General features: G+C 36.9%; 1 protein-coding gene and 2 pseudogenes across 3 annotated transcripts; 2 read left to right on the top strand and 1 right to left on the bottom strand.

Moving 5' to 3' along the window:
• Positions 1-637: 637 nt before the first annotated feature.
• LOC148693429 (uncharacterized) lies at positions 638-2,300 on the top strand (annotated as a pseudogene).
• Positions 2,301-2,611: 311 nt separating this feature from the next.
• Positions 2,612-3,929, top strand: LOC148693430 (uncharacterized; annotated as a pseudogene).
• Positions 3,930-5,822: 1,893 nt separating this feature from the next.
• LOC137727798 (glucose-1-phosphate adenylyltransferase large subunit 1) lies at positions 5,823-11,112 on the bottom strand. 3 transcript variants are annotated; one of them, XM_088677548.1, is made up of 15 exons: positions 10,824-11,112; positions 10,439-10,651; positions 10,150-10,278; positions 9,814-9,984; positions 9,414-9,506; positions 9,195-9,278; positions 9,065-9,120; positions 8,434-8,527; positions 7,679-7,864; positions 7,340-7,420; positions 6,962-7,048; positions 6,781-6,885; positions 6,569-6,675; positions 6,413-6,473; positions 5,823-6,293 (listed from the first exon to the last, which is right to left on the bottom strand). In XM_088677548.1, the coding sequence occupies exons 2-15, from the start codon at positions 10,640-10,642 to the stop codon at positions 6,192-6,194; spliced, it is 1,560 nt and encodes a 519-aa protein (XP_088533674.1). In that variant the 5' UTR covers positions 10,643-10,651; positions 10,824-11,112; the 3' UTR covers positions 5,823-6,191. The 3 variants fall into 3 exon arrangements, with proteins under 3 accessions (XP_088533674.1, XP_088533676.1, XP_088533675.1); XM_088677550.1 differs by having other exon boundaries at positions 10,439-10,671; positions 10,824-11,016; XM_088677549.1 differs by having other exon boundaries at positions 10,439-10,658; positions 10,824-10,959.
• Positions 11,113-16,622: the final 5,510 nt, after the last annotated feature.

The raw sequence follows: 16,622 nt of genomic DNA on the forward strand, positions 1-16,622 counted from the left end.
TTGGTGGTATTATATTTTAAATTGTGTCAATTAATTACTTAGTCAATGGCATGTGGTTTTTAATTTTTCTATTTTTTATTTGGTCACTTACATGTGTGTTTATTGTCTCTTAATTCATTATTAAAGACTTTATATGTTTTCATGACATTTTGTTACATTTGTGTAATTCTTATTTTATTGTTGGTCCACGCATATTCTATTTGGCCTTTACACAAAGGGTTCCATATTTAAGGTAACTTTACAAACTTATATTTATATTATTGTAATTTATACAACAACAAAAATATTTGTGTGGACCCGTGCATGTGATCTAAGAACCAAATAATACTTGCATGTTAATTTTTTGAAGTAATTAAGTAATGTTGTATAATTATTCCCTGGGAGAATTTTAATATGTTTGATGTTATTTATTACTTTATTATCAAATTGGATTATTATTCATTAATATTAGGTTTTATTATTCAATATTATTTTTATAATTACTTTAATTCTTACAATCATTTTCTTTACTTCCTATTTAATTCTTCTGTAGAGTAACTTTATTATTTAGGTTCTCTTATATAACCGTCACTACTATATTTTTTGGCCAAAAAATAATTGCCTAATTTCCATGAAAAATAAATATAGGTACATTTAAGATGTCTAGTGGAGTTACTAAACGTGATCCAGCTTGGGAACATGGAGACCCAATAGACGGAAACAAACATGGCACAATTTGCAAATATTGTGGTCGGGTAATGAAGAGTGGCGGAGTGACACGACTTAAGTACCATCTTAGTGGATTAGATCCAGGAAATAATGTCCAATGATGTGATAATGTCCCCCCAGAATTGAAGGCATTCATCACCACATTATTAAAAAATAAAAAACACTAGAAGGAAAAGAAAACACATGGAAAGAAAAATATTCGAGCTGGGCTACGAGGAGAAGTCATTGGCCAAGCGGTTGACAGTGATGATGATGATAATGAGGACGAATGTCATGATGACATAGGACCTGAAGAACGATGCAATTTCAAACAAGCATTATGTGCCTCCAAACAGTCAGCATGAGAAAGAGAACACCTTCATAAAATTCCTAATAGAGCACAAGGTTCCGGGACAAGTGGTGGTGCACAAATGAGATGGGGAGCAAGTGTTAGAGAATTACAACCACCACCACCAATAGCCCCAAGTTTATATAAGTCATCCAAAGCACGTCAAAAGAGTGTTTGGAGTTATTTCACTGGAGGTAATGTGAAGGAGGGAATGGGGCGTCTAATTAGCAAGTTCTTTATCTATGAAAATGTCCCTGCTGAGAAGGCATCATCACATCATTTCAAAAATATGGTATTAGGATGTCAACAGGCCAGTGTTGGAGTACAACCTCCCACTCCCTATGAGGTAAGAAACAAATATTTGGAAATGGAGTATAAAGATATTGGCGAGTATGTTAACAAGTTGAGGTCAAAGTGGGAAACTAATGGTTGCACAATCATGTGTGACAGATGGACTGGCCCGACCAGATTGTCTATCATAAACTTCATGTATACTCCAAGGGAAAGACAATTTTTTTGAAGTCCATTGATGCTTCAGACCATATAAAGAACTACAAGTATATTTATAAATTATTGAGGGATGTAATCATGGAGGTGGGAGAGCATAATGTTGTCCAAGTCGTGACCGACAACGGTTCTGCATTTGTCAAAGTTGGAAAAAAGTTACTGAAGCATCATAATGTGTTTTGGACATCATATGCAGCACATTGTATTGATTTGAGGCAATGGGGAAGAGAGAGAATATTGCTAATGTCGTAAAAAGAGCTAGAACGATCACAAATTATATTTACAATCACGGTTGGTTGTTGGCAAAGATGCATGAATTTTGCAAAGGAGAAATTATTGTCCAGCTACCACTCAATTCGCCACTAACTATATTGCATTAGACAGCCTACTTAAGAAGAAAGCACGGTTGAAGCAACTATTCACTAGTGACGATTGGGCCAACCACAATTTCAGCCATTCAAATGCAAGTCGTATGGTGGAAAGTATAGTGCTTGATCATGTTTTTTGGACTCAATCAGAACATGTGTGCCAAGTGTTTAAACCTTTTTACAAAGTTTTACGGATCGTTGACACAGAAGTGTATCCTACTATAGGGGCAATATATGAGTTGATGTGTGTAGTGAAGGAGGACTTGGAAAGAAAACATGGTGCAAGGTGGGTCATAAAGATAATTGATGACCGATTGTATAAAACATTATACCACGATTTGCATACAGCAGGTATAAATTATGTCATAATTTGCAATTCATTTCTTTAGTTGCATAAGTATTATTTCTCTTATTAAAGTATGTGTTTCTTTGAATAGCATATTATTTGAATCCTCGATACCAATACAGACCCGATGTTGGAGATGATGGTGCCCTTATAGGTGTTGTACATAATGTATACTCTAAATTAGACCCTACATCACCAGTAGTTGGCCAATTTGGAAATGAGGTACACAATTACTTAAATTATATTATTACATTGTTGGATTAAACTAACACGATTTATTGAATTCAGCTAACATGGTTTAAACATGCAAGAAGAACTTTTGGAGAACCAACATCAGTTGTTGCTCGAACAAAAATGTCTCCTAGTGAGTGTAAACATATTTCACTATCAGTTTATAATAGAATTTATTGGAGTAATTAGGCTTATCAACATTGTTTTTCATTATAGCTGAATGGTGGATCATGTATGAGATTGATGCACCAACTGTGAGAAAGTTAGCAATCAAAGTGTTATCACAAACAGCTTCCTCATCTGCTTGTGAAAGAAATTGGAGTACATTTGCACTTATACACACAAAACAAAGAAATAGGTTGGCTCATAGTAGGTTGGAAAAATTAGTTTATTGCTACTACAAGATGAAGCATCAAATTCAAGATAAGGAAGCAGAAATAGATCATGTCGACCGTGGTGACCCACTAGATGTGTTTGATATTGTTGCTGAATATGATGATACAGAGGGTAACCAACTTTATCAATGGATTAGACCTCTTCATTTAGATGATGATGAAGGCAATCCAACTCTAAGAGTTACTGAAGAAGCACGTAATGAAGGGATAACTGTAGAAAGAGTATTAGAGGAGGAGGTAGGATCTAGCAGCGCTGACTCTTTGGAAGAACTTTTGTGCCCAAGACCAAGAAACATTGGAATTCCACCTTCTTCCAATCCTACACAACCACAAGATCCTGCTGATACTAATGATAGCTTTAGTACAAGATCAGGAGCCTAACTACCACCGGAGGCGGGAATGATGAAAGATATAGTGGAGCTGGAGGTAGTGGTGGATATGGAAACTATGTTGGACCACCTCCCGAATTTATGAGCCCCTTCACTAGTGAGGCAAACTTCACGCATGCAACACAGGATGAGGACCATGGCAATAGGTGGGCAGGACCAGGAATTGGTGCCATAGGGAAGGACTATACTCATAGAGAAAGAGGCAAGGGGACTTTGTCAAGTCAATAAGATGACTTGTTATCTATAACTTCGGACTCTGTTGGAGTGGGAAGTAGTAACTATGGTTATACTTATAACCAACCATTTCCCTACCCTTCATATCCCATTCCTGTTGGGATGGAATCGAGTGACTCATGGAAAGAATCCGAGACTCAATCTTCAAATGATTTTGCTTATGGACAACGTCAACCAATCTGGATCCATATGGGTGGCATGTTAACAATTACATGCAAAACTATTTTGGGGATTTATCATTTGATGACTACTCTTCACAATACACTTACTCTACACATAGAGATGATAAAGATAGTGAAAATTTTGAACCTCATAGGAACTCTATGTGGTACTAAGTCACTCATCTTTCTTACCATGCAATGTATAAAGTGTAAAATATTGTACTAATTCATTATATATAAATGATTATGGTGTGTTTAAACTTCTTTCATTAATTACTACATATTTTCTACACTCACAATGCTTGCCAGCTCGCTATATAATCAACTTAAATCAGTTAAATCCATCATGCAATGCATATCCTTCCAATTTTTTGTGATAAACTAAAAGATAATTGACTAAATAAACATCCTGCAAAGTTTCAATAAAAATTTCCAAGTTTTTCTTACAATTTTCGTGGTTTTTATTCAATTTTATCAATATCGATAATATCCTAATATTTCTATCGAAACTTCCGTGTTTTTGGACTACCGATATTTCCGATATCATCGATATTTTAGACCTTGATCGTAACATCCCATATTGCTGAGGGGAGTGGATCTTGTAAGCCTTATATGTATATTCCCATCTCTACCTAGCACGAGGCCTTTTGGGAGCTCACTGACTTCGGGTTCCATCGGAACTCCGAAGTTAAGCGAGTTTGGGTGAAAGCATTCTCAGGATGGGTGATCCATTGGGAAGTTCTCGTGTGAATTCCCAGAAACAAAACCATAAGGGTGTGATAGGGGCCGAAAGCAGACAATATCGTGCTACGGTGGAGTCGAGCCCGGAATGTGGTGGGGGCCCAAGCCGGGATGTGACAAAGAGATGATCATTTTTACCTTTTCGATTGAGGTCCAATTTCAGCAAACTTCGCCGAAAATTGGCTGGATTACCCGCGATTACCGTTTCTTAGATCTGAAATAGGGGAAATTTGGCTTCGACTTTGTAGAAACAAACTTGGGGGTTGGAAAGAGGAAGGGAAGAGGATTATAGAGGTATAATTTGACGGTCGTTGGTGATCAGAGGACGGCGGCGCTACTGCATGAGAGAGAAGAGGGAGAGAGAGGATACTGGAAGGAGGATAGAGAGAATGAAGGGGGAAGGGAGTAGAGAGAAAAAAAAAAAGAAATAAAGAAACTTAAAAAATATCTGAAGAGATAAAACAAAAGAATAAAAAAAGATATGTATAGACGAGTTTGGCACCAATGCACCAATATTGTTAGTGGCCCTATTTCAAAGCCCACCGATAATAATCTTCAATGAATATAGAGTTAAGAAAGGCACCAATCTTCATTAGTGTGTAAAGAAGGGTGTCCTATAGCCCTTTTTCTAGTAGTAACATTTTGTTTTGATTAAGTGACATAAAGCTAAAAAAATCTTAAAATGATAAAAGTCAAGGTTAGGCTAGTTTGCCAACTTCATTGCTGTTGCACCCAAGTTCAAATCTAGTAGATTTTTTTTTTTTTTTAAATTTTTTGTGAGGCCACTAGTGCAATCCATCACTTGTCCTGTAGATTATAGTAGTTTGAGAATATATTCTTATAAAAAGTAAATTAAAAGGAAAATTGTCACTTTCAAAATGGGATTTCAAAGAAGACCAAAACTAATAAAGTATAAAAATCAAAATCAAAAACAAAAAGAATGGAACATTATATAATTGATGCTTAATACCGGGTGAGTTTTTTATGCCAGGAATAGAACTGATGGGGATGTGATTAAGAAAGAGTTGTAGGGCAGAGCCTGAATCAATTTCTTGGTTGTTTACTTGCGTTCTGAGGTTGGAGACGAGGCTCTCTTTTCTTCTGCGCCACTCCACTTTCTGAATTTTTTTATTTATTTAATTTTTTTCCATTACATTCCTCTATAACTGAGCAGACTGTAGTAGCAAAGCAGTTGGAAGAAAAATGAGGTATTCTAAATTACCTCTGTTTTTAACTCTTTTATTTATTTATTTATTTATTTTCTTTCTGTTTTGGTAGTGATTTTAATCACTGCCAGTATTTGGGCTTCTCTGATTCTTGTTAGCTCTCTACTGCTCCATTGACACTTCTCTTCGAAACTAACATCCGCGCGAATGAATACGCATGTAGACGGACGGTTTCTGAGACAAAATGATTTTTCGTTATGCAACATACAACCATATTTCAAACTCACTGCAATTATATTTGATACAGAAAGTTCATAGCTTCTTATGGATATATCAGCTCCATGAAGGATGAAAGCAGCCGGCGGTCAGCTTTCTGTAACTTGTTTTTGCACATCTCGCGACTCTCTAATGCTTTAAGCTTATAAAATCCATATTCAAGAGTTCTGAAGGATTTTCTGGTTTGAATACAGTAACAAAGGTGGAACTTGGCTATTGAAAAGACAAAATGCTGCAGAAGCTATTCACTCATCTGCCAAATGCGCACTGCGACTGCAAGAGTCTTTTCTCGTTACCATTTCTCAACTGTCCTTGGAAAGTAGTTGAGACGTTTAAGACCATTATATAACCATGCCGTCTTGTACTGTTGCCTTCTCCAGAATAATTGTGATTCCCTCGCGAATGTAAAATCCGTCTTCTGGCCTATCTGCTTCTTGAACACCCTACACGACCAGAGAATTTAGATGGACCGTAAGACTCCGGTAAAATTTTGGTTAAGAGGTAGAAGGAAAAGATAAATGTAGCCTAGAAATAAGACTAGATCACGGGAAGCCATGCTTACATCTTTGTTCACGATCATTACGTCCTTCCCTATACTCGCATTCTTATCAATTATACAATTCCTTCAAGGAAGAATCATAAGACATAATTAGAGACCTCGGCATTCTATATTTCAATTAAAGCAAAGAACCGTTTCTCAAATTACGAGTCTAGTTACCAAATCTTTGTATTGCTTCCAATACCAATCGGGACCTTCCCGTCTGCAAGCAGCGATGCGATTTCAGATTCAGTTTGGTAATAGTCGGCACCCATCATTATGGAATCCTGCAATGAGAGAACAACTTAATAAACTGTCATCTGAGAAAATGTAAACAAATAACAAAATGGCCACATCATCAAATTTTCTGTTGCAAATCTATGATAACTAACCTTGATTTCGACACCATAATTCAATCGTGAACGTTCACCCACAATTGAATGCTGGACACTACAATCTTGCAAGAAACATCCATGTGAGATTATTGCATCTGCAATCTGCAAAAAAACAACACATGCATGAGGAGAGATACCTCAGTTAAGTTACCAATAAGAGCCTAAGTCTGTTACATACCCGGCAGTTATCAATCTTTGTTGGTGGTAAGAATCCAGGAGAGGTGAAGATTGGTGTCTTTGGATCATAAAACTCAAATTTCGGAATCTGAAAAATAGATAACGCAATTTTCCCAGGTGTTAATCACATATCAGGGATAGAAAATGCTTTTGCTGTTTGCTTCACATTAAGATTAAGATATTACGTAAGAACCCTACATCGTTGAAGAGATTGTATCTTCTCTGTGTTCACACGTTATGATGTGCAAAATCAGTGTGCCCGGGACAAAAAGGAAAGGCATGTATGCAATTACTACACAAGCTTAATGAACTCGAGGAATGGGAACTGAAGGGGAAAGGAATAAAAAAAAGTTGCCCCTATGGAAACAATGACATCTACCTCTTCGGTAAGGGCCAAGTTAGCATCATAGAAAGACTTTATAGTTCCAATGTCCTCCCAGTAGTCTCTGAACATATATGCCTGCAAATGAGAAAGGAAACTTACAGTAATGTTATCTTCAAAACTCAATATCTGAGTATAAACAGATCAATAGGTACGTAGAAAACATGAAAATCATGAATTGCTGATACAAAAGGTACAAAATTTATGGTCTTTCAGTTGAGGCTTCACTCTGCTGTTTCATTAAATCCTAAAATTGGGGTAGCCAAGCCTTGATGGAGATGGAGAAACTCATCTGCATTCTCGTAGATGACACGTCAACTGTAATTGTTATGTTACCTGGACATTGTGGTCTCTCACTGCCGCAGGAATGATTTCAGATCCAAAGTCATTGGATGTCGGATACCTCCACCTCAGAAGATTTAGCAAAACTTCTGTCTTAAATACATAAACTCCCATTGATGCAACATAGGGGCTTTTCCTGGCATCTTGTGGTAACAATCCCAGAAGCGTGGTATCTGCTTGCTGCAGAATATCAACCAAGAAGAGTAAAATTGACGTCATATAAATTTTCACATAAATTAAATCATGTACATCCAAGTACAAGGTAAATGTTCAAACACAAAGAAAATACATAGCATATCATCATTTCATGGTCTTATTCTCGTCTATATTTTAACTTTACTTCCAAATCAACTTAATGCCTTTAAAGGAAGAGATGGAGCGTGTGTGCGTGCGTGTGAGTAAGAGAGAGAGAGAGAAGAAATCTGATATCATATTGTAATTGATTTTGTGGTATCGTTTCGGAGGTCATTCTGATGTCCATGATTTGACTTACAAACGGCTTAAATGGAATGAGTAGTAACTAGGCTTTGTAAGCATAAAGATTGAGTGTCAATGGAAAGTGTAAAAAAGACTTAACAATAAAAAGCATCATCCAGCTATTCATTCCTCCTAATGCTACTATACTGAGCAATACGATAACAGGATGCTAAAGTTATTTTCAACGAGGGTGGAAAACAATTCAAGTGCAAAGGACCTGACTGAAAGCGAGAAAATAATCCGATAGAATAAATCTGCTGGTTCTTGCTCACCATTGCTTTTAGATCAGCTCCCCTTGGTTTTTCAGCAAACTGGATGATTTTACCTCTGCTGTCTATCTTCACCAATCCATAATCAGACGCACGACTGGAAAACATGCATTCAACTTTAGACAAATTTAAGAGCGATACTAAAAAGATTATAAGAATGAGGATTTGGGGTTGGGGTTGGGGACGTATTATATATTTGATATTATCTTTCTTCTTTGCCTCCTAAGTATCCTTAAGTAACATAGCGTGTATAAGGAAACTGCTACAACGATTGATGTTCCGATAGTCTTCAATGTGTAATTGTTAGACTAAATACAAGCAAGGTTGGCCCATGAGAGCAACAGCTTAAAATTTTGTAAAAAGTTGTAAACAACGAAAAAAAGTTTACACGATACAATCAAATCCAAACTTTTGTAACTAGTTGTACTTTGTAAACAAAGAAAAAAGTCACACATATGGGATCTCTTGTGTTGGAAAAGACCATACGTGAGAGTTATGTTAGAATATCAAACAATAGTCGACTCACACGCCAACAGCTGATGCATTTGAGATTGAGGTAAACCAACAAACATTATCAACAACCCACAGAAAACCATTAAAAGTGACATTTACAAAGAGAAAAACAAAAACAGACCTGTCACCCACTGCTGCACACGAAATTGTAATATCGGCATTTCTATCAACATGACTCTGCGTATCATAGAAAATGTGTAAGCAAAATTCAACAACAATAACAAGTCCATTGTGAAGGGAAATGATTATACCTGCACAAAGTCCATATAATCCATTCGGTAAAGATGATCGCCAGACAAAATCACTACATTCTCAATATTCCTGTTCTTGGCATCCTACAAAAGAAACAACAATGCATCGTACCTGATATCAAGCTATGTGCAAACCAAAAGAACAACAGACGGTACTATTGCTTCACCCCTCTCCTCTAATTTTTAAACAAAACCATTGGTGGAAAATAGTCTGCCCACCTCAAAAACCCATATAAATTGCCTCACAGCATCTGCTGTTCCTTGGAACCAATTCATTCCTGCTTCCCCTTGCGTTTGAGTGGCTGCCAGCACCTGCTCTTGAAGCCACCAAATAATCAAGGAATATGAAAGAGAAATATTGAGAAGTGCACATTCGACTGAAGGTACTTTTTTTTCACAACTCAATCCATTGAAACAAAAAAAAACCATTATTCTTTCCTTTTTATACACTGAGAATCACTTCATTTAACCAGAAAACAACAAGAAGCTTCCCTAACAGACTAATTTGTGAATTTGAGAGTTGATTTTTGCAATACGTGTACATAATCATCAGCCTACAACGAAATTTACTGTCGAATTATTCAGCTTTCAATCACAAATGTCTTTAAGGATTCATTACCTCTACAAATCCATCCCCAAAGTTGATACCGTTTCCAAAATAGGTGCGAGCAATGTGACGATTGAGAGAAGCAGAATTAAATTGCGTCAGTACGAAAATCTTGTTTATATTGCTGTTGATGCAATTGCTCATTGGAATGTCTATAAGCCGGTAGCATCCTCCAACTGGGACCTGCAATCGTGCCAAATCAACACATGATAAAACATCAAAATCAATATAAATTCACAAACATGAACAAATCATGAGCGTGTACGACTAACATTAAGAATCATAAAACCAAGTTGTCTGCATAAATCAGAAAAATTCCAATATATACACCAACATATTTGATCTTACCGCGGGTATCGCTGATCTTATGGTAAGAGGAAAGAGCTGAGTCCCTGCGCCTCCTCCTAATATAATGGAAGCTACATTTTTCGGGTCTACTCTCCGCCTAGGTAACGATGGCATTTGCAGAGTCTGAGACTGAACCCAAGATTAAGGAAACATTTTTCATAATTCATCATACACATAAAGCTAAAGAAGTAACAAATATTAACATACACAAATGGCAGTGATCATACAAATTATATAAATCTCGAAAACTATCAAATGGGCAATCGAATGTAAGAAAGGATTAACTTACGACAGCCTCGGCGTCTTTTGAGGTAAGAACAGCAAGAACAGCTCCAGGTATCACCTTCCTCTTGTCAGTTCTCAACTGATTAGCCCAAAGCCTGTTACTAAAACTCCCTCTAACCCTCTCCCCCAAAAACCCAGAACCACCATTGCAGAAACCGCTTGGTCTTCTCAAGTGGGTGTTTTTCAAAGCCAGACAGCAAGAATCCATTCCTGTTGCCTGCCAACTCCAATAGAATTCTAACCGATCAGAAATTGAAAACTCAGATAGCAGTTAAACCAAAATCCCAGTAAAGTAAGAGGCTTGATCTGATCACCAAGTAACCAAGCAACGTACAGATCACACAAAGATTATTATTATTAAGTGGCAATCAAGGCATGATCAAACTCACTTATAGCATATTAATACCAAGCCGTACACACCAAAACAGAGTTTCCGAATGAGGAAGGTGAATATAACCCAGATGAGAGAGACTCCTAAAAAGTAGAATCTCAAGTAATCACACAAGTCCAACAACCAAACATTTTCAAAGTAGAAATGGAAAAACAAAACAGAATCAGAGTGTAACAGTGAATACAGGTGTCATTGTAAGCTGTACAATCTGCAGAATTTAGGGAGAAAGTGAATTATTTTAAAACAACGTGATTAGCTTTATTGACTTGTGAGCCTTTTTGAAACTCGTATTTGTAGTTACACCTTAATGTTATTAAATTTATTAACAAATATAAATAAATAAATAGATAGATAGATTTGAGATAACTATAATTTTGTTCCTTCAGGTATCGTTTAGTATGCAGACGGGACGGGACGGGATGGGACGGGACAGGACGGAACGGAACGGAGCTGGAGCAAAGATGTCCTCAGATGGAAACAAGGAGGAAGAAGAAAGAGACGGAGAGGTTATAATTTTGTGTTACACGAATGTGGAACGAGTCGTTCCAGGAGGGTGAGGTGGAACGAAAATTCACCCAAAACTCGTCCCGTAGATCAACTCGTTCCACCTGTTTTAGACGCACCAAACGTAGGACGGAACGCCTTGTCCCACTCTGTTCTGTCCCGTCCCACGTACCAAACGGTACCTAATCTACGGTGGTTGTTCATTTTGGTCTGCAAATGTATCAAAATGATTACAATAGGTGACGTCAAAGCTGATAGAAAAACTGACATGCGTATTTCATTGAAACTTTTCTCAGGGACACTAAACTGTCAAAGTTTTTGCCAACTACAAAAAGAGATGAGAGAGATATATAATGTTTAAGTTGTGTTTATTTTTTTTTTTTTTACAAATAGCGATATTAATTTTTATTAACAAACGAGAACACAACTACAAACACACGATAACACACTTACAAGGAGTGTCGTTTGAGTACATTCTTCAATGACCAAAAAGTATTGGCTTGGAGATAATTCGCGCAAGTAATCATAAAAGTAAAACTCTTAACTACTACCACAAGCACCTCCGTAACAGCACAAGCATCCCGGTACAAATCTTTTGGTGAAATGTCCAACATCGACTGTATCTATGAGAAAATAAGAGTTTAAATACCCTAATCCCACTCCAACTAATACTAAGACCTTTTGTAATAAAACCTCACACCTGACACATTGTGCAGGTGGTAATTACCAAGTTGGGGACAATATCAGTGTTGCTAGAAGTAGGCATTCAACTGTCTCTTTGATAATTCTACATGATATCAAAGCCAAGAAGCGGGCTCGTATTGTACTACCACATGATAGGTGGGTCCCCTTGGCCCCGTGCGATGATGGTGGGTCCCTTGGGGCCACGTGTAGGGTGAGTCCTCTTGGCTCCACATGGTTGTCGATGTATGGATCACATGTGACCCACTAATTGGGTCCCACGTGAAAGGGCATGTTGAAATGTCTCACATCGACTATATCTATAAGAAAATAAGAGTTTAAATACCCTAATCCCACTCTAACTAACATCGAGGCCTTTTGTGATAAAACTCCACACCTTACAGATTGTGCAGGTGGTAATTACCAAGTTAGGGACAATATCGATGTTGTTGGAAATGGGCATTCGAGCCATCTCTCTGATAATTCTACATCTTCCACATAGACAGTTGACGCAACAAATTATATTGGGGCACACGCAATGTCATCGCAAATAAGTGAGACCATAAAAACCAACCCTGACAAGCGGCGCTGCATCACCATCTAGGTGAGACATCACCAACTAGACATGGTAACTACGAAACAAACATTAATCCGAGAAACGGAGTTCACCGTTAGCTTATCTCCACTAATTGGGTCGTCTCCATCTGAGACGATACTACATCTGTAAAATCCAATGTCATCACGGATAAGTGAGACCATAAAAACCATCTCTGACAAGCAACGTTGCATCACTCTCAAGGTGAGACATCACCAGCTAGACGTGGTAACTACGAAATAAATACTAATATGAGAAACGGAGTCCACTGTCAACTCATCTCCACTGATTGGATCGTCTCTATCTGAGACAATACTACATCTATAAAATCCGCTGCTACCGAAAGTTAAGCAAGGCGAAGCTATCATGAATCTGGCTAAGTAAGGGCAGCATTATTGTGAAATCAGTATAATGAACAATAACACCATTAGAATTAGTCGTGGGAGGCGGATCCATCCCACCAACAACCAATAAACCAACCCCAAACCACATATCTTGCCTCAAATCAAGAGAAAACCCTTAAGATGGGGCATATCTCGACGTTGGGGCGAAAGCTTCATAGAAGCCATGAAACCTTAGTTGCCCACAAAATGGTGGGGCAAAGGAACTGATGGTCATACTACTGAAGGGATAGAAATGAAAAGAATAAATGAATAAGAAGGAAAGGTCACATGAAGAAGCTAGTCAGAGGAAAGGGTGGGAGGTGGAGTGTCCAAATGAAGCTATGAGGGGTTAGGAGATGATGGAGAGGCTTGGAGGAAAGTGAGGAGAGGTTGTCACCAACTCCAAGCCAGAACAAGGTGTCAACAACTGAGATTAGCTGTTGATTTATGGTTTTTTGTTTTGGAGAGGGAAACAGGCCCGAAGGAGCTTTAAATTGTGTGTTTGTGTATGGAAGGAAAGGGAGCTAAGTTGATAAAGTGTTTTATGTCAACTATTACAACACTAAAACAGCTACTCATGATGAAAGGTGTTACGAAAAACAATTTTTTTATCATATTATTTAGTCATGTTTGATGGAAAGATATAGAGATATAAAAAAGGATTTGCACATGGTCTTTATAGATTTGGAAAAAGCGTATGATAGGGTCCCAAAAGACATTCTTTGGATGATTTTAGAGAAGAAATGAGTATGAGTAGCATATATCCAAGCTATAAAGGATATGTATGATAGAGTAAGGACTGACATAAGAACTCATGAAGGACAAACCGAAAGCTTCCCCATAACTGTAAGGTTACATCAAGGCTCATCTTTAAGTCCTTACCTTTTCAGGACATATTCAAGATGATATTTCTTGGTGTATGCTTTTCACAGATGATATAGTGTTGATGGATGAAACTCAGGAATGAGTAAATACGAAGCTTAACCTTTGCAGAGAAGTGTTGGAATCTAAAGGTCTTCACCTAAGTCAGTCAAAGATAGAGTATATGGAGTGCAAGTTCAATGCAAAAAAAGGCTCTAATGAGTTAAAGGTGAAGATTTGGAGATCAAGAAGTACCAAAGAGCGACAACTTTCACTACCTATGATCTATCTTGCAAAAGAACGGAGAGTTGGATGGAAATCTCAACCATAAAATACAAGCTATATGGATGAAGCTAAAGAATGCATCCAGTGTGTTGTGTGGATGTCGTATGCCACTGAAGCTCAAGGGAAAATTTTATAGGACGGCAATAAGGCTAGCAATGCTTTATGACATGGAATGTTGGGCGCTGAAACATCAACACGTACATAAAATAGGTGTAACGGAGATGAAAATGTTTCGTTGGAGGTGTGGGCACACGAGAAAAGATAAGATTAAGAATGAGGACATCCAAGGTAAAGTAGGAGCAGCCAAAATTGAAGGAAAGATGAGAGAAAATCAGTTACGGTGGTTTGGACATGTGAAATGAATGCCTACTGATACTCCGGTTAGAAGATGTGATTACGAGACAGAGGTTTAGGGCCGAATGGGTATAGAAAGACCTAGGAAGATTTGGAAAAGACTATAAGAAAAAACTTAGAGTACTTGAATTTGACAGAAGACATGATACAGAACCGAGAGCAATGACATTCTAGGATTCACAAAGTCGACCCCACTTACTGGGAAAAGGATTTGTTATTGTTGTTGTATTATTCAGTCATGTTACTTATGGCAGATTAGTTTAAGGTTAAAACTAGTTTTTCTTGTTTGCTCAGTTTAGCTCAAAATCTAACCGATAAATATGAATTTGTTTTTTCATATAGATATATGCTCGTACATGCAAATGTTTGGATGTTAATAAGTATAAGGTATTATTGATTGAATAGTTGAGTTATTTAAATGCCCTTTAGAAAATGTTTACATACTATTTTGTTAACTTTTGTAATGAAGTCGTTTCATGTTGTTATTAGATAGTTTCTCAAGGTTAGGGAACCAATTTGAGACAAAATATAGTTGAAGGACTAAAGTGAACAAATTTGAATAGTGGAAGGGACAGATATGAAATTAAACTCGGCTCATCCTTAAAGTCCAAGGTATTTAACAAGAAAATATGTTAAATTTATTGGACAGGTCGGTGGACCCCGAATCCCAAGATTCTAGGTTCCGTTGCATTATGAGCCGAACACCTATCCTTTTCAAGACCAAAATGATAAATAAAAAAAAAATTCAAACAAAAATGTCACATAATTAAGTGAGATAATACTGTTTGTTTTATGATTTGGTGCATTTTCAACTGATGTAATTAAATTAAACTCTCCCACCCAATTGACGGTCGATATTTGTGGCCACTTGATAAGTTGATATGCTAATCAAACTAATAAGTGATTAAAATAATTTGTCACATGTTAAAAACTTCTTGTTTAGGGGTGATTGTGTAAATCTTAGATTATATTTTATTCTACTTATTCTTTCTTATATGGACTTGTATTCCTTGGAGGAGAATGATTTTTTCTCTCTCATTACTATAAATAAAGGCACTGCATAGAGGAATAACACATATTCCTCTACACAACCCAACAAACACATCTCTTAATTTTCTCTCTTTGTACCACCGGCCCCCTTCCCTTGTTAGATAAAATAGGCTACTACGTGTTATGAGCATGCTCCTTCCACTGTGCTTAGGAATCTGACGTGGAAGCTTTCTGCATTGATATGAGCATATATATGCGACTTTGTTATCTTATTTCTTTGCATTTACTTAGTTAATTTCCATTTATTGTAGTATTTTAAGTTATTTTTGTATTATTGTAGGTCCAGTTGGTAAAGATGACAATAAATAGTCAAATTGAGCAATTTGGAGCAATTTTGGACTTGGATTGGATAGTAGGCGTGGATAATATGAGCTAGACGTTTTTGGTGTTTAAATGGTGTTAGACATGTGCTAAAATCTAGAGAAATTAAAGTTGACGCTTGGAAGGCAATGAATTACACAAAAAAGAGGAATCCTAATTAGAGAGAAACATTATCTATCTTATCCAACATTATCTTATCTCTAGCTGCAAGGAGGAATCCTAATCACATTCTAACACTTTCCACCTACTTCTTAGAGTCCTAAAATAACTCAAAACACCTAATGCCTTTTCTCCTTGGATTCAACCGTTTCCCCCATATATATATGAAATTCCTCCAACGATTTAGATTGTGTCGCGCCTACCATTCATCCATTGAAGTTGTTGGAATTTTTAGACTTCTTTCTATCTTTGTTTTAAGTTTCAATGTTTATTATAGATTGCCTTTCAGTGATGTTGAACATGTGTAACTAAGTTTCTTTTTAGCTAGAGGTGAATTCGAAGCCATGATCATATGTTTTATATAAATTGATTACATCCAGTTATTGTTTCATAAAACATGAATGCGATTTACTTATCTACTTTATAGAGAACCTATTGTTGTATGTTTATTAAGGATGCATACTTAGTTTGCATGCAGGGATTTGATGCTAGAATATAAGGGAATTTCACCTAATCGTTATGAACTTATATTTGTAAGTAGTAAAAGTCATTAGTCATGATTGAGTTAAGTAAATTCTTGGCAGGAGTATCATGTTTTTCATAG

Source organism: Pyrus communis, chromosome 10 (genome assembly GCF_041283825.1).
Source record: "Pyrus communis isolate YQ-2024b chromosome 10, ASM4128382v1, whole genome shotgun sequence".
Taxonomy (NCBI): domain Eukaryota; kingdom Viridiplantae; phylum Streptophyta; class Magnoliopsida; order Rosales; family Rosaceae; genus Pyrus; species Pyrus communis.

Bases quoted from the DNA above. Each gene is read 5' to 3' on its own strand.
- LOC137727798 (XM_088677548.1), bottom strand. From the start codon at position 10,642: ATGGATTCTTGCTGTCTGGCTTTGAAAAACACCCACTTGAGAAGACCA. The intron at 10,279-10,438 runs GTAAGTTAATCC...TCTTGGGTTCAG, and splicing joins CAAAAGACGCCGAGGCTGTC to TCTCAGACTCTGCAAATGCC. The intron at 8,528-9,064 runs GTCTGTTTTTGT...CATGTTTTCCAG, and splicing joins TGTGCAGCAGTGGGTGACAG to TCGTGCGTCTGATTATGGAT.